The sequence below is a fragment of the Micrasema longulum genome, unplaced genomic scaffold, assembly GCF_059751315.1.
Source record: "Micrasema longulum isolate JH-2025_06_02 unplaced genomic scaffold, ASM5975131v1 h1tg001492l, whole genome shotgun sequence".
Classification (NCBI taxonomy): Eukaryota; Metazoa; Arthropoda; class Insecta; order Trichoptera; family Brachycentridae; genus Micrasema; species Micrasema longulum.
Genome location: NW_028278676.1, coordinates 122,617 through 141,572, shown reverse-complemented (window position 1 = coordinate 141,572; position 18,956 = coordinate 122,617). Strand labels below are relative to the sequence as shown.

Sequence of the window (18,956 nt, the reverse complement as noted above, 5' to 3'; positions counted from 1 at the left end):
AATAAAAATAAATGAAACGATCTTAATAATATTTCCTCCTACCAAAATACTCTTCTATTACAATACACTTATATCTTTACAATAATGCATCATCTTTTTCTGGAAGTTCATAACACAGACCCTTGAATTTCATTCCCCTTGTCATGTGGGCACTGATCATGTTGCCATCATATTCCAGACTCATTCCCAACCCCCGAATGTGAACTGAAACCTTGTGTTCCTGACGAAGTACCCTGTAGTCAAATAACGCACTAGAACGGTATCCAAATGGGAGGTCTGGCAGTTGCTTTCCATTCAAGTGGAACTTGAAATCATCTTTAGAATAGATTTCTAGAATGTCGGTGCCTACAACCATACGCAGCGCCTGTAAAAAAGGTTCAACATGAAATTTTAAAATGATTTTTTTGATGGAAATTAAGAAGCTTTTGTAAAAATTATTGTACAATAGATACTGTAAATATACACAATCTCAGAACAATTTCATAAAATTACAAGAAAAATAAGATTCCTACCAATGGGTAAACGCCTTTTTCTTTTTTTACGTAAATATTCCAATCAGGTTTTTCTCCCATGTCGGATGCATAAAGTGTCCAATCTTCTGGTACGCTGTGTGTAATATTCATTTTGAATTGATTAACGAAGGACTCTGGCATTATTTCACATACATAATTGAATCCGAGAAGATGCATCATTGCTTCCATGAAGGAAACGTGTGTGCTGTAAGGTTGAACGAGTCCTGTCCAGTACCAATTCTTAAGAGGAATTCCCTCATACATATGGCAATCATTAGGGGTGGAAATAGTTAAATTAAGATCGTCTGTTCCCATTGGATAATCTAACATCATTTTGATATTACCTTCTTCTGTTATTTTGTTTTCATCAAACATTCTGACAAAGTGGTGGCCGTATTCTTTTCGTAAATAATCTTTGAATTGAGTCCACATATGCATAAGCTCTTTAGGTACATTTGTATACTTGACATCACACTCACAGTGACGTAGAGAGGTTTGAGCCATCATGCACATGGGTTCGTGTGTATCTGAATAACATTGAGAATAGGTGGACATCTTTTTAGACATATTGTCAATTTGTTCGGTAGAAAGTTCATTAGATAATGTTACGTCCATTTTCATTCCATTTTTAGGACACTTGCTGTCTACAGCATCACCGGCAAGCACTGTCCATACAGAAGAGACTAATTCTTCATTCCTCATTTGTTTGTAATTAGCGCATACTTTATAATCGGGTACACCAGTTTTGATTCTAGTAAGAGCCATATCAGCTTCTGGCACCTGTGCTTTGTGGAGGTTTGTGTTTATGATATAGTCCCAACATTTTACAACTTTATCTTCATTTTTCAAATTATACGTTGACCTAAAATTAATTTTGTATTTTTCTTTTTCTAAAGTATCTTTCTCTATTGCGAGACGCATAGATAGATCGGCGTGAGTTGCGGGATATTTGAGGCTCGGTGAAAGCATTAATCCTATTCCACACATTCCCGGCAGAGCCGATAATGTAGCATACGCCCACCAGTGTCGCATGGCGAGTACCATTTTTAGGGCAGGAAGGTTTCCCCAGTTCTTATTATAGTTGCTCAAAAATTGTCGCTGTAGATAAATCAGTCTTTCGGGGTTAATGGAACGTTCACAGTCAAATACTGCAACTTTCAAATGCAAACCAATATCTTCCAATTCTTTGTCCATTATGATGTACTGTAAAGAAAAATGTATAGCATTAAATAAAAATATTTTTTTTTTACTATTTACAAATTCACATTATAGTAATTTCTCAGCAATCCTAAAACATGCCATATTTAGTAATTTTATGGAAACAATAAATGAGAGAGTTGAAAAAGTAAGTTAACATAAAATAAAATGTTATTTTTCTTTCTTAATTATTAATTCTAAAATAAGATGTTTTCAATATCATATAAGTGTTGTGTAACAATAAAGTAATGAAGTTTAACTGATTAATAAATACATTATGTGATTTGAAAACGCTTACCTTCTTGCGGTGTTCCAGTCCTTTGGACACCTTTTCAAAGGTAACCATTTCTAGTTTATTCATATCATATTGATAAACTTGTGATTGAACAAATGCTTGGAAGCCAACATTGCCAGACACTCTTTCGTTGTGTTTCAGGCTATTGAAAGACATTTTAACACTTCTTTGAGGAACATTTAGATTCATGTCTACTGAGATAGGAAGATAGTAATCTACAGTGAGGCAGCGTTTACCTCCATGCCAAACATTTGTTAGTGGATCATATACACTTAAACCGTATGTTTGGTGATTCCACTGTATTGTGTCCATTCTGAATTTAATATTTTCGATAGAATCTTGTAGGGTATTTTTATAAAGCCATTTATTTTTCTGCACAGATGGTAAGCTAACGTGAACAAATGCGGGTAAACCAATGTCTGTCGCTACCATTACTCTCGCTTCCACTGCTAATCCGATATTGTAGTTGCCTTCAGATTGATAATCCGTCTGATTCATAAAATCAAGTAAGAGCTTTTTCAATTTTGATGGATTATTGTAGTATTGTACAGACACAATACGATTGCGTAATAACGTAATATATTCTATGTGGAAGTCTTCCGGTGACACCAATACACTATTGGATTCACTTATAGTCGATAAGAGTTCTGTTATAGTCTTGGTAGTTTTGATATTAGACTGAAGTATATTCCGCATATTTTTGCTTATACCTATTTTCAGGTAAGTGGAATAATGATTGACCATAAGGTTTGAAATGTGTGCTGAAAACTGCACATAGAGAGCGGTATACAAGTGAGTAAAAAGGTTTCCCACTTGAGAACCTTTAAGCACGGCACCCATATTGAAACCCGAATCATAATAGTCATACTGGTACACGGCACTATCCACTGAACGCTTTGCAGGCGTCCTAATGTACTGGAGAATACGTTTTGAATTGGTTGATGATAAAACTAAACAAGGACTTGTTGTGGAAGCGAGACTTTTAAGTGTAGTGTAATATACACTGTAGAGATGTTGATCAGTTTCTGTCATCATGAACCAATAAATTTTCAATAGGCTATTCATCGATGGATTTGCCATTAGAACATTCAGAGCACTTGTTCGAATTTCTAATATTTCGCTTTTATCCTCAAGAATCGGCCAGTAAATATCACTGGCTATTTCTGGATGCTTCATGTGTACATTCTTTGCTGCCCAAATAGCTAAATTGCGAATATGCGGTTTAACTTTGTGCATACTTGTTCTACGATTTACTATTAATGGCTCCAGGAACTTGGTGGCCTTTTGTGATTCTAGATTTTGTATCGCACTTATGTATAACATTTGCTTGTGATAATCTTTAGTTGATTTAAATTCATCGATGAAGTAGTCCACATAAACATTTACTTCAGAGTTGTCAGGATAAGATTTCAGAACTCTCGAAACTAATGTTGAGAAACAGAGAATGGCAGCATGTCTTACAGGCTCATTAATGTCATCACCCCATTGAGTAAATTCAACGAGTTCTTTCAGCAGTATTTCATTAGGGAACCATGTATGGAAAGGCATTTCTTGTAACATTTTCACAGCTACTTCGTCTGAAACAGTTTTGCCTTTTACCAAATTCCTAATGAACATATTTGAAGCGTGAGTTCCAACATAAGGTAAAACTTGTAATAAAATATCTACCATTTCCTTATCTTCAGAGTTTTGTATGTTTGATTGAATATTATAACAATGCTCGAAACAATGCATGTCATACATGCGAAGATACATTAAAAGTTCGTTAATTTTTTCTCCCTTAATCCAATCAGGTTCTTTTAAGGTCACGTGGCTGTTTTTCAAATGGTTTACAATGTCACGAAGAGTTTCCCTCATTTTTGGCATTACAACATCAAGGTCAACTTTAAATCTTCCTAGGGACATATCAGGGATGCTTCCAGCAACTTCATTTAGTTTATATAGTTTTACTTTGACTCCGTGGGGTATAAGATCTTCACTATCATAAACATCAGTCATCGGAGCTACACTCATCTTGTGCATAATCTGCTTCACATGTACAGAATGAGCACCGCCTTTTCCATTCATGGGGTAAAACATGGTGCTACCATCGGTCTCAAGGTGATTGATTATAAAAGCCTTATTAGTCCACTCTACATCATATGTTCTGTAGCTTGTTTGCTGAATAGAGTTATCAAACTCAACTTCACAATGACCCGGGGTTAGAACATTAGAGTTGAACTGCCATTTATGATCTTTGCAAGATGTTACCCATTTCTTTATTGTACTGGTTGTTTTGCTATGTGGAATAATATCATATTGCAATTGACAATGCCCATAGACCAACTTCTCATTAGAATAGAAAGAGTAAGGTGTCGTCTTAGTGAGGTCGATTTGCAAGTAATCTAGCTGAAGAAGAGAGGAAATACCATGTTTTATATTAACAGACCACGGCTGATCATTCTTGTCGGTCAAAATATCCAAAACTTTTCCATCTAAAGCATGCTGCACGAAGAAGGGAAGGGTCAGGCATTCCGTTTCTGGAGGAACCGGCTGAGAAGTTCCCTCATTGGGAAGTTTCCCCTTTCCAATATAAGAGTTGTAAGAGATATCTTGTAGAGAAATACGACTGCCATTATTGTATCCTTTAATGTGAACAGTGGCATTGATGAAAAATTCGGTAGAATAAAGTGTTGGATTTTCTACAGTATTCTGTACATGTCCGTGGTAGCTGTATACAAACTCTTGGCCGACAGGAAATAGTTGTGCCCGAGCCACTGCTATCAAAGATAGCAGCAAAGCTGTAAAAAAAGATGCAAACATTATAAAACCGAATCGACGAAAACGTAGGTATTCAGTTGGGTGAAGTAAGTTTGAAATTGTATTTATTGAAGAAGAAAATCAAAGTTTCATTTATTTCATTACTACTTGTCAAAACACTGCTATTATATAAATTTATAAACAAACATTTATTTAATGAAATAAAATATTTAAAAAATATTTTAGGTAAGTTCAGTTTTTATCAAATTAGACATCACATAGGTGGTACAAAATATATGTTTTCATTATAATGAGAAAGTTCAGCCCTACCGGAAATTGGACATAAATAATGTTTTTTTACGTGCGGTAAAAATTAGAGCAAAGTTTCTTGAAAATGTATGAAAACGAAATATTTCCGGTTTATAGTACGTCAACAGACCAATTGGAGGAACTGACTGAGAAAAAGCGGAAGAGAACTTGAGATGCCACACGCAGAGTAATTTCAGAAATACAAAACTTTAAAAAATCATAGCGCTGATATACATAAAATTAAAAAAAATATTTTTTTTGACGCAGTTTAATAGTCTATTAACAAATAAAAAATAACAAAAACAACTACTGAACTTCATCATTACACATTACAAAATATATACTGCAAATAATATCTGTGCACAAACATGAAATTAGATTATCTAAATAGTAGTAATTAAATTACATAAATAGGAACAAATTATTGCTTAAAATAACTCAATAATTATTTCAGAATTTTCCAAAAAATAAAGTTAAAAGTATTTGTTAGTATTCAAAAACTTATATGAAATTTTCTGTTGGGTTTTAAATGCAACTGACAGCATTTACGTAGTTTTTTTTTTTTTTTAAAAAACAAGAAAAAAACAGTCTATTAGAAGTACTTAGGTTTTTTAATATTTTAATAATTCAATTTGCGGTCCTACTAGCTTTGTGGTTCTGTATTAAGAATAAATTAATTCATAAATTGTTGTATTTTAAAATCATTAAGAATCGTAGAATAGGTCTCTTTGTCAGGGCAAAAAAAAACAAAACAGTGGTTGGTGCAAAACTGGTAGACTTCCTCACAATCAAATCAGATAAATTGTGTTTCAGGTGAAATTATGCATCTATAAATGATATTTTTTAGAGAAATAAAAATGTGCAATATTCATAAATATTTCAATTGAATGTATAAAATCAGCAGAGTGAGGAAAATTAATAGTTAGCCAGTCTTTCATACTTAGGATCTGAAACTATTATCACAACTATTAGAAAAAAGAAAAAAAACTTACCACAAAATACAGCCATGGTTGACGAAGAGGACACTGCAACTGACGAAGTTGCAGATTGTTGCCTCTTTAAAGTCTCGCCCATATCAAATTCTAAGTGATGACCCGAGAGGTGACTTTTGGCTTTGCATAAGATTAGGCAAATAATGTCAACTATGATTTTTATTAATTCTTATTAATATGCAAAAACAGATCCCTTAAATTTTACAAAATTAAATTTAGCACTCTCAAAAGAGGAATCAAGGATCAAATGTTTTAAACTATTAGTTAAATATTATATTTGAACCGAGTTGTGGTCCTGCGGTTAGGGTTGTGGTCCTGCGGCTAGGCTCTCGGATCGCCCTACCGTAATATGGTTCCAGTTTTCTAATAAGGAGTTATTTATAATAAGTTGAAAGCAAGCCCCAAAGTTGGAATATTTGGTATCATAAGAATGTAAATATTTATTTGAAAAAAAAGCTTGTTGCACAATTTGTATAGCGCTATTTTAGTAAAAAATCACCTCAAGGGTGCTGGTTAATTATATTATTCAATTACCTATTTGTGACTAATGCCAGTCAATTTTGCAGTGGTATTTTGATAAGGAAGTGCATAGTAACTCCGAAACTAATTGAAAATATTTAATTAATTAATTATTTCAGACGTGTATTTTAGTAATTATATTTCTATGTAAATATATAAATGGAAAAATAAACAAATTAAAAACAAAAAAACAGACATAAAACCATTAATATAAATATTTATTGCTTTTACCCATATTTCGTACTGTATTGAAGTTGGTTGATTGAAACCTAAAGGTTTGCATATCGCACCTCCGATAAACTAATTTTGAGTTATGTATAGGTACAGAGTAAAAAAATATTTTTTGAACTCTCTTTGGCTAAAAAGACATATTTCAACTTTAAGATTTCACCGCTTAATGGCTTTATTAGACTAACACTTATTTGAACACAGCCATTCTCAAACAGTGTCATATTTCAACTATTCTCTTTACAACGATAGGGATTTTCTTTGAAAAATACAATAGCCGTTTTTAAGACAAATCTAAATATGCATAACTCCCCAGCATTGCTTCAAAGGGTGAAAATAAAATCTATAAAAAAATTAATGTAAAAAACATGATTTTAAGACAACATTTTAGAGTTTTTGAGTTAGGACTATTTTATCAGTAATGCAGTAAGTTTTTTCTTATCAACAAGTTTTTCATGGTTACTAGGCTAGATTTTGACATGTGAAATTATGCAAATAAAAGATATTTGAGATTGTCTTCCGATAAAATAACAATTTCTAGAGTTCAGAATCCTGAGTGATTATTTTCCTAGTTATTGCTGAAAAATTATGTTAGTTAAAACAGTTACTTATATTATGAAAAACTAATAACGGATGGTCAGCGCGTTTGCTTACCATGCAAGAGGCCTCGGGTTCCATTCCCGACATGGTTAACATGAAATGTTTATTTTAAAATGTGTTTTACATTATATTATTGCACAATTCCTGGACTGGCACCTGAAGCATAAAACTAATCATCTTACTTTGTAAAAAAAATGATCAAGATACGCATTATGGAATTTCATAATTCCTATTGCACCCGATCACAAAAGTGCTGCGACAGTTCAGACCTCTTCCCATCATGTATCGTGTGTAACCCGACCATTGAAGCTTTCTCACAATATAATTATTTTATTTATGTTAATCATATTTTATTAATATTAATTGCATTCAATGGTGTGTCACTATAAAAACAAAAACACATCGCGGGTCACAACTCTGAGAGAAAATTAATTTTACTGAGCTGATAATTTAAGTTAATAAAATTGATAATGTCTCATTTGAGTCAAAATAAAACAATATTTATTTTACTATTTTATCTACAATGGTTTTTAAATACATACATATATTTAATAGTGAAATAACAAAGGATTTTCACTGTGAAAAATGTGCATTAATATTTTATATAAAAGATACTTTGTACTTACCATTAATTCTAAAAAATTAATAAAACTAAAAAGGAATTTTAACATGTAATGTAGATTTCAATTTAATAAATTACATAATTACGAGGGAGGGATTTGTGTTCTATAAGCATGTGTGCCTTTCAGCCTACCCTCATATTAAACGCTTTTAAAATTCATTGTAAACAAATAGGTAATCTGATAGTGTTCATAATTATTGTTAAATTTATATATATTTTTCACTACTTTGGGTTTTATAAATGAAGAGAACATTTGTAATATTGACAGAATAATATCAATTACTTATAATTAAATAAATACATTACAAGCGCAAAGAAAATGACATTTCAATTTGTGGGTAATTGCCACAATTAGACACGACGCTATGCAGAAATATGCTGGCGTGTGCTGATAAAATGCTAAATTGCACTGCAACTGTGAAAAATAAAACAGATATATTGTTTAATTTTGAAATACAATCCAATTTATGGAATACAGTATTTTTCGGAATATAAGATGCACTTTTTTACTCTGAAAATTCAACCTGATATTGGGGGGCGTCTTAAGGTCCAATGTGAGATAATTAGATACATTTTTAAGTACATTTTTCAACATTTTGACAGCTGCTAGATAATGTCGTAACTGGTAAAAAGTTACGCAAAAATAAACATGAACTGAGGAAATATGCATATCTCTTTCTTACATGAATGAGTGCATGTGTATCACGATTTTCTATTTTTTTTTTTTCAAATCGTTGAGGCCAATACAATATTTGCTATAGGTATCTTAGATGATATAGAGAGTATAGGAATAACATGTCTATTTATTATACGTTAGTGGATAATATACATATATGTATATACCTCCTAATTTAATGTGTATATCAAATGCGCTATAAATTATTGAGGTTTTGTAAATCAGATTGAAACTTTTATTATTGTATCTAAATGGACTGAATAAATCCATAAATAAAATAAATAAATGTATAAACTTTATAGCAGGCTAAGAATACATTATTAAACAATTCACATAAATGCACTCTGCATACCTACATATCAATAATTATGATAATAAACTAAATAAATTTTTACTGTCAAAACATTGTTTACGAGTAAAAAGATAAGTCGTTATTTATGATTTATAAGAAAAAGAAAAAAAAACTTCACGAAGGTCAATGGAAACCAGCTTAATCACTAGTGTTTTGTCCTCATATTAATAATTACTAGAGACAATTGTTTATTCTTTGGAATAAGTTAAGTAAATTTTTGTAATAATTACAATATACTTGTCCGAGGTAAGGAAGATTATATGCAGAGTTTAATGATGTTATTTAAATTTACTAGTTTTTTTATTTAATAGTTCTTAGATATATTTTTTTTAAGTTAGCTTGCTTTATGCTATGAATCGAAATTTCAGGTAGATGGAGTAGTTTTACTGCTCTAATGTTAGTATTCCATAAATAAAATCGTCTTATATAATATCGTGGGGTAATTACTACAGCTAGGTAACTTCAAAATTAGCATTCGTGAGTTACCCACTATAAACATGTTTTTTTATTCTTTTCCATTTTTTCCAACAAGTCACGCACTCAAATCATCATAACATGATTTGAATGAATCACGACTTGTCTATTTGTAGCATTCATGGGGGAAGATACAAATATGTATATGTTTTAGTGGGTAATTCAAAAATGCTGATTTTGAAGTTACCTATTGTAGAAATTACCCCAAGATATATAAGCTAACTTATTATTCAGGGTGTTGTGGCCAGCGGTTTAATTTACGCGATGATTGTCCCTATCAAGAAAGGATAAATTAAACCGATTCATGCACATTTGATTGCATTCGTCAATTAAATGTGTAGTTGAATTTCTCCCCGAGAGATGGGGGGTATCAGTTTCGCTCAGTCGGCAATGTCGGATGATCGCAGCCGATGAAGATCCAGAGTGGGTTTTGAAACGCGGACTGACGCTACTAGACAGGTTTTTTCGTTCTCTCTGACTTATTCTTCAAGATTTTCATCATGTGCTCATCAAACTCATACAAACTTTTGTGCAGAAACAAAAAAACAGATCAAATTGGATGCCATTGGATATTCAAAGGTTAGTATTCTTTATCCTTTTTTGTCGAGCGATAATTTTTCATGTATTGAACTGCTGGCAATAAATATTGTATGACATTAGAATAGAATATGAACAACTAAACGCATCGCAAAAAAGTGTATAATAACCCTAAGTATTATACACAGGGTATTTGACATTGTAAATAGGAGCATGAATGGGGGGGTTCAATTATACATTTAAAAGTCTTGTAATCATATTTATTAACAGACTAGTATACATGTAAATAAATTGAAACCTACTCTTACTAACATAAAGAACTTTTAGCCATCAGCCATAAAAAATTCACAGCATTTATTCCTAACAATTCAACCATTTCAAACAAGGGAAAACTTAAATGTGGGTGTGCGTGGAAAAGAAAACTTACTTTTAAACTCATAGTCCCAAACCGCTGATAACGATTTATAGTAAGATGCTCATTTGAATTCTTTTATAATCTATAAAGTATAAAAAAGATAACAAACAAAAAATAAATGCTCTCAACTTATACAGCTTCACTTTTATTTATTATTGTCTGTAATTTCACTTAGTAGATATCTCATTGCTGCGCCGGAAGATTTAAAAGTACATTTTGTCCACCTGGCAGGTAGGTGATGTTTCTGGATTTAGATAGTTGGTAGGCGATGTCTTCTGCAGCTTCGATACGACGGAGTTCAACAAGACCTTCGCCGGCGTTTCCGAAGGATTTCGCAAGTAAAATGGCGGCTTGGGCATCTCCCTCCGCTGTGATGATGGCTGCCTTCTTCTGCTGTTCAGCTTTCTCTACGAGGAATCGGGCCTTCTCAGCATCCTGCTGGGCTACCTGCTTCAACTCCACAGCTTGGGTGAACTCTTTTCCGAATGTGAGATGGGTGATGGAGATATCATCAAGAATCACTCCGAACTGTTGCGCTCTCTCAGTCAGACTTTCGTTTACTTTTTGGGACACGATCTAGTTAAAAATAAAATTATTTAAATACTAACAAAAAAAGTATAACATAACATTTATAAAATTAATATACAAAATGCGTTTTTAAAAATCTTTAGAGAGCTGCGGGAGATCTGTAAACTGATATAGTCCATTTTTTAAAAGCCCAATTTTGCTTAAGGTACTTATGTAATTCTGCTTTCGGTAAACTCAAACATATTTTTCATAGCAAAGAGTTCCCAATTATTTTGAAATGAAAAGCTTTTAAACTGTGCATATTGTTGGTCATGACAAATGGAATGGAGACGATGACACTCACAAAGAACTTAATTGCACGCAATTATCCGTGGAAAGGTCCATGCTTGGTATTAGCCTAGGAGATAAAATATCAAATAATGAAATTAGGCGCAGAACCAGAGTGGTGGAAATCATGGATCGTGTAGCAAAGTTAAAGAGGCAGTGGGCAGGGCATGTCGCAAGGCACGATGCCACAGGGTGGACTCCTAAGTTTTGAAGTGGAGACCTTGGGAGAATAAGAAGTGTTGGAAGACCTCAAAAGATGTGCCGACAATATAGCCGCTGTGGGGGGAAGAAATGGCTACAAAAAGCAAATTACAGAGAAGAAGGAAGGGTATGGAAGAGGCCTATATCCAACAGTGGAGAGATAAAGGCTGAGGAAAAAGATAATTATTTTGAATTCTCTATCCTTAGTTTTTTTGTATAAATATATTGAATTTTATAACAAAGATACCGGCCTTGAAGATGTCGCGAAAGTGATGAAACCAGTAACTAGTTATTCAAAATTTGTGAATTTTAGTATCACCCGTCTTTTATTTTTATAATAAATTATGTAAAACTTATAATAAACTTATTAAAACTGACTTCTATATCAATTGTAAAATAAAAGTCTTTTATTTATATAATAAATTATGTAAAACTTATTAAAACTGACTTCTATCTCAATTGTAAAATATAAAATAAACAATAAAGATTGTAAAAATAACAGGATATTTTTTTAAAGCAATGATCAATATGATGAAAATACCTCTCGCTGTGTGATGAGTTCACCAGCATCAAATTGAGCGACTACAGCCTTGAGTACCTCAGTAGTGATAGAAGGAAGGACTCTCTCGTCGTAATCTACACCTAAGATAGTGTAGATTCGAGGAAGCTGGTCAGGAATAGGTCGGAACAGAATGCGCAGAGTGATGTTTACATTTTGCAGATCTAGAAATCAAAAGAAATGAATTAGAAAATTATAAGGTAGTTTTAAATTTATTTATATTTATTAAAAAGAAATCTTACATTAAAAAGAAAAGAATAAGTAAAGAATGTGTAAAGGGACCCTAATATTTTATTTCCAACAAAGCAAAATAAAAATTACTCACTCAAATTAATAATACATTTGATTTTTTTGAGACGCTATTTGATATAGCTTTACAATAGTATCAATAACACATCACATAACAAAAACAGTAGTCAATAACTGTTTTCAAAATGAAAACACCAAAAAATATAAAACAAAAACAAAAAAATAATTATTATACAGGCAAAATTTTACAAATGATTTATTCTCAATTCGTCTTTTCTCTATCTACACCCAGTGGTGCATAGGGCACTGCATTAGCACTGTAAATTACAGCGTATCTGGTTCACTTTTATTACATAGAAGGTAAGGTGATAGGTCTTATGCATCAGGTGCCAGTCCAGGAATGAAATATTGCAGTGTAGGAATTAAACTCGGGACCTCAAGCGTGGTAAGAGAATGCATCAACCACACTACGAAGCGGACTTATCTGCACTTGATTTCCCTTTTCAGGATTTTTTCCTGAGAGTAGTCATTGTTATTTTATTGTTGCTTAGAATGTGTGTTCAAACCTTAGTACGCAATATTAACCCCCTAGGGAGTTGATCAAGATGCCACTAACAGGTTTAAAGCTCTGCAATGCCTATACTTCTAAATTACTTTGTCAGAGAAATCTCTTTTGAAATAAATACCATTCAATCGAATTGGCTTACCTTTACTACCGGTGACGACGGGAATATTTCTAGGCCTGGATCTGATATCGAATATGATGGGTCGCTGTACCCACGGAACGTAAAAATGTGTTCCTTCTCCAGTTACTGCGTTCTTTATTCCAGCAAATCTGTCGAATATTACTGCTCTGTGACCACCGTCAACTAAAAATGAATTAATATAAATACATTACTTAAAAGATAAACAAAATCATTCAAATGGTGAACGAGTATGAAAAGAAGTATAATCAGTATAAATGCAAAACTAGTATCAATCGTTAAAAATTCATATTCTAAAAGCACTCCATTGGATGTTGACGATAATCGCCGAGTACCACATTGGAAGACAAATAAACTTATATGCAAAAAAAAAACTCTGATATTATTTATTGAATCGGCATTACCTTTGTAATAAATAAAATGATTAAATATATCGATCAAACACTTACGCCCACTTACATGTATTTTACACCACTACATATAGTTTCGGAAAGCACAGATCTTTCCATCTAAAGGTGTGTTTATACTTACTATTTTAAAATTGTTATCTTGTACCTTGAGTTTGTTAAAAAGGCTATGATTTCCATATTACATAAAAAATAAATAAGAATTGGATTATTTTACCATCTGTCAGATTGTTAAATAAAACAAGGTAGACATTTTGTTAGTATTGCAAGGGTGGTCGATTTTTTTACCCGGCTTTCCATTAATAAACCTTAGTTTAATATTAAACGGTATTAATTTACTTAATTACAAAATTATTATTTAATTATTTTTTATGTTTGCCTAATGAAACTACTTGTTTTTTTTTTATAGCCCAGTCAGTAAAATATTTTTCGTGGTAAAACACAACATAACAATGCACAAAATTATCTTATATTTGTGTTATGAAAATAAATTGTTTGCAGTCTGGTAACATTACGCGGCCACTTCACGCATGCGCGGCGCAGGCGGGATGTCAGATTTTTGGACACAGTGCGGTGTATGCAAACATGATTCTACGCGCCTTCTGGAATATTATAATTCTATGATTGAGTAGTTTGCTTAACTTCATCTTTAAATGGTAAGTTAGAAGAGTGGGATTTTCCAGTGTCCCATCAGTCACCAAATAATAACACATAACATATTGACCGTTTGGCTTTTTCTTGAAAGCAGTATAGTAAAATGGTTCATTGTATGAATTCTCATGACATAGTTACAACTCAAACAATGGAATGCCCTAGTAGCAAAATTATTTAATGTATTAACATTGGATCTAAATCTAAATGCAGAACAAATTTGTCAAAAAACGCTACGATTAACCGTATTATGGATACGTATAACAGGAAATTTAACGACATAGATATATTTACAAAAAATATTAAATTTATCAAAACTGCCATTGGTAATAAATTGTCTTTGTCCACATCCTCCCCTTCGTTGCTCTCTATCCCTGATTAAATATAAGTTTTATAGTGAGAAGATCTTTTAATATAATTATGTATTCCCGTACTGCGGGCCAACTGACACCTGATTTTTATCATTCTAATCATTTCTATCAAACTTATGTGTTATTCTTATTTATATATTATGTAGGTGCATATAATATGTATTTGTATGTTCGTTTTGAATCAACGTTCGCGTATTGTCAAACGTTGTTTTATTGTTGACATTATTTCGTATTTACTGCATTTTGTGGTTACCTACCGTATTGTATGGGACTCGTCGCACATTATTCATTCAGTGTGTATCAGTTAAATTTTAAAATAAAATGCTTTTTTTCTTTTTGGTAATTTAACATACTTTTGAAAAATACAATTATAAAATTTCTTTTAAATTTTAACAAAAGGTTTCAAACTTTTTACAAAGCTTTTTCTTGTACCATTTTAATATAATTACAAGTTTTAAACAATTATTTTTATACTTACGCACCCACACACACACCTTCTCCCTCATTCATTCCCACATTCACATACACATGAATACAAATGTCACACACATACAATTATGTAAACTCTTTTCTTATATATTATGTGTCATTAGATTTACGGTGGATTTTTTTATTGGCTCAACAAGTATTGTTAATATATTTCTACTTATTTTGCTTATGTAATAGCTGTAAAAATCCCAAATAAAAAAAATAATAAAAAAAATGGATACAGGTACATATTTTTTAGTAAATAATTTGTTACCTACTGTCTGTTCATTATTACAAGAATTTCCAAATAAACAAACCAGCTGGCGTGATATCTGACGGAGAAAAGCCCATTTCACACATATCATCTTAATCTAAACGGCACAGTAAAATGATAGTGGATTGACATTTATTAGATTCGATTGTACCTATTTTGTTATTTATTGTTTATTAAGAAAAACAATAATTGATAATATTTTATTTTTTTATAAAACTCCATAGTTAATGATTTTGGTAAAAAAATATCAATAAAAACGCTTAGGTTATATACATAGATATTTTTTTAATTAAAAAAATATACTAGCATTCTTATAATTTAACAAATATCAATTTCAATTTTGGTGACCATTTTCAACGGGTTGTAAATAACTCACCATTAGAAAATGGAAATCAAGTTAGGATAGAGTGGGGTGCGAACCTCGGACTCTGATCTGTGAGTCCGCAACATTAGCCACGGGACCACAACTCGATTAAAGATTAAAGAAATTGTAATGATAATTTTATCAAAATCATTATTTAAATTTAGTACTCTCAGGTAAAAATACTGCAAAAGCAAATCGACTGGAGATTGGTCAGTCTCATGGTGAACTCGTTATTGCGTTATTGCCAGGCATTAAATAAATAAATAATAGTAAAACAATAAATATCGATCCCCCATATTGTTTCTTATCATGCCGGGGTGTGAAATGATGGGCTAATCATGCAATTTCACGCAGTGGGTTCGTGGTTTGCACGTGCACAGTGGTCCAGTTTCCGTGAATGTACTTTATGTTTAATCACAAAAATAAATATTTACACTGGCTATGTTACAAGCTTGTAATGTTGCTAGTGCGAGATACGATTAAGTAGTCTTTTTATTGGGAATTACTTACAATTTAAGAGTAGGTACTTTTAAAAAATCAGCTATAGACATAATAAATATTTTTTCAAACTCTTGAAAGGGTCTGTTCTGAAAAATAAGAACTCATTTTAGCAGAACTATTATTTAAAAATCTCTATTAACCCTTTGTAGGGCAATTGGCAAAAATGGGTACATATGTACACACTTACATTAGAGATGCTATCTTCTTAATATTGAGATGAATTTTTAATTTTATAAGTTTAGGTGTACTATATGGCGCAAATGACCCAAACGAGTCCCACCGTGTGTGAAGTTGGATAAATTGATTAAAACTGACAGCGGGAACGTATGTGCCCAATAAAGGGTTGTAAACTAATGGAACAATTAGATTAAAGCAGAAATACCATATTATTTAGTTTAAACATACCATTATATAGCGCAGAATTAACTACGCCTCCTACGAGGGCGACTCCTAAACCCAATTGACCAATTCTATTGAAGAACTGTGCTGTCATCTTATTTTACCTATAAGAAAAAAAATTAACTACATTATAGATGCAATCGAGCAAAGTGCATTTAAATCATTCATCCATTTTAAAAAAATTAAATCATTCATCTATTTTTTGAAAATTAAAATAATAGAAATAAGAATTAATATTTGAATAAAATCCAACATCGCAGTACTCGAGAATTGTAAACATTAGTAAACGAAAGCATAATTTTGTATTTATTTATGCTAAAATCTACCAATTAACATAATTTTACCAAGAAAGGGATGTAGAGCTCCATTCAAGATTTTGAATTATTTTGACAGAAGCACCACGATTGCACAATTTCCCCTAATTATTTACACGTTATTATTTTACTACCTATCAAACGTTTAAGAAGAGTAAAGTTGGAATCATATTTTTCATTGGAAAATGCATGTGCAAGTAATAAACTCAACAAATCATCGTGACAAAATGATCATTTGAACACTGAACTATGGCCGTGACATAACCTAACTTATAAATTTTAAAAGGATATCATTTAAATATGACAAAATCAAAAGTAAACTTTGATAAAAATAATATTTATTATTTTTATTTTCAGTACCTTCAATTGTGGACTTGTATAAGATAATTCAGTATGTGTAATCGTACAAAATTGCGCAATTTTAATCCGTCACACGCCCGGCGAATTATATTATATATTATAGATAGAGATAGAAGACAGAATAGAAAATGGCGGAACCATAGAGAAAAAGTATAATTATATAAGACTGAATTTCAATGTCTATTTAAAAATCCATTACTGAGAGAGTTTACCAAAATATACAATTATAAAAGTTAACAGATTTAAAATTTCCTGTCTCAAATATAAAAACACTCATAAAAACACCCCAGAACGTACCTTTAAGCCAGTGGAGGGGCTACATAAACAAATAAAAAAATAAAATGTAAATGTAATATATATATGTCATGTATACATTTATTTCTAAACCTTCTAAATATTAGATAGTTGGCTAATTGAAATAAAAATGTAAAAAAGTTCATTTTCCATTAAGTTTTTTTTTTAAAAAGACCTATATTTACATAGACGCGTCCTATGTTGTAAAATACTTTAAAAAACTAGCACACGAAAACGTTCCGGTACGTAGTTACTGAAGTTGTTTATTTGTAAAAGGGTTGCATTCAACGAGCATGCATATACTACGAAAAAATGGAGGATACCCATTTTCAGTAAATAAAATTAATTGTGTTTTAATGCACACAATCAACATTAGTTTTTGGTCTATCCCAATCAGACGCTTTCTTAAAAATCTTTATAATTTGGACCCATTTATTTAATTTGATCTTGAAATAAATTATATTTTTATTTGTGTATGAATTATTTTAAGCTTTGTTGATTATTCATTTTTACCAACGAAAAGTTACACAATCTTTTTTATAATGTTTTTCCGAAAGGCTTTTTACAAGCTTTTGACAAAAGCATGTATTTTGATTTCGACTCTAAACGTCCCATCTGGCTGGCGGTCGAAGAACGGCTAACTTCGCGTTGGTCATCACTGAGCGTTTAGGTACCGCGAAACCATCCAATTTTGCCCTGGATGGATATTTTGCCTTAACAGTCTAATCTATGATCAACCTTTAAAAAAACATATTTCCATTTGATTTCGGTAAATTTGGTACCAAATTTACGTGTCATCAAGTGTCAGTTAAGTGTCATCAATTTGAGGGCTCAGGAGTAGGTATTGGCTCAGGGCAACTCTCTGTGTATTAATTGGTCGATGCATTTATTCGTTTTACGTACTCAACTACAGCGAGAGTTTTTGTTGAATACCTAGCTTAAACTTTCATTAAGATAATACGCGTTTTATAAATAGTGAAATAAGAATCACGTTACAGAGTCCATTATCCTGAAATTCGATTTCTTCTTTCTTTATCCGAGGCAAACAATAAAAACATTGTCATATCTTAGAACCCTAGCCATTGTGGTATTCTGGAGAACAAAAACGTGAACGAGTTAGCAAAGGAGGTGGTCCATTCTGGGAATCTTGCCTATGGTAATTTACTACCACTAAGTGATCTCGTTAAACAGAGGGAGAAACAACTTTACACATGGCAAGAATATTGGGAAGCCGAGAAAAGACATTTTATCCTACCGATACACATAAATATAACGGGAAATCCTTGGTTTTCCAAAATGATTCTTAACAGATTTGAGACATCCTCCATACGCAGAATGCCTATTAATGGGTACTGCTGCAATAGTTCTCACCTGTTCAGGATCTATGTTCACGACTTTGCCAAAATGTGCGCTTGAGGAGGAAGATCTAAATCATGTTTTATTAAGATGTCCTACAAATGATTGTTATCCTGAATCCCTATCTAACCTCTCCAATATCAACGTTTTATTCCCTACTGA

At 32.0% G+C, this 18,956-nt stretch overlaps 2 protein-coding genes across 2 annotated transcripts; both read right to left on the bottom strand.

Annotated features, from left to right (window-relative positions):
* Positions 1-26: 26 nt before the first annotated feature.
* Positions 27-6,085, bottom strand: LOC148275181 (uncharacterized). Its single transcript, XM_088236043.1, has 4 exons — positions 6,045-6,085; positions 2,008-4,784; positions 513-1,715; positions 27-364 (listed from the first exon to the last, which is right to left on the bottom strand). Exons 1-4 carry the CDS (start codon positions 6,058-6,060, stop codon positions 77-79), a joined length of 4,284 nt encoding a protein of 1,427 aa, XP_088092169.1. The 5' UTR covers positions 6,061-6,085; the 3' UTR covers positions 27-76.
* A 4,211-nt stretch (positions 6,086-10,296) lies between these two features.
* Phb1 (prohibitin 1) lies at positions 10,297-17,249 on the bottom strand. The gene is made up of 5 exons (XM_088236045.1): positions 17,145-17,249; positions 16,477-16,574; positions 13,039-13,200; positions 12,065-12,246; positions 10,297-11,043 (listed from the first exon to the last, which is right to left on the bottom strand). Exons 2-5 carry the CDS (start codon positions 16,562-16,564, stop codon positions 10,651-10,653), a joined length of 825 nt encoding a protein of 274 aa, XP_088092171.1. The 5' UTR covers positions 16,565-16,574; positions 17,145-17,249; the 3' UTR covers positions 10,297-10,650.
* Positions 17,250-18,956: the final 1,707 nt, after the last annotated feature.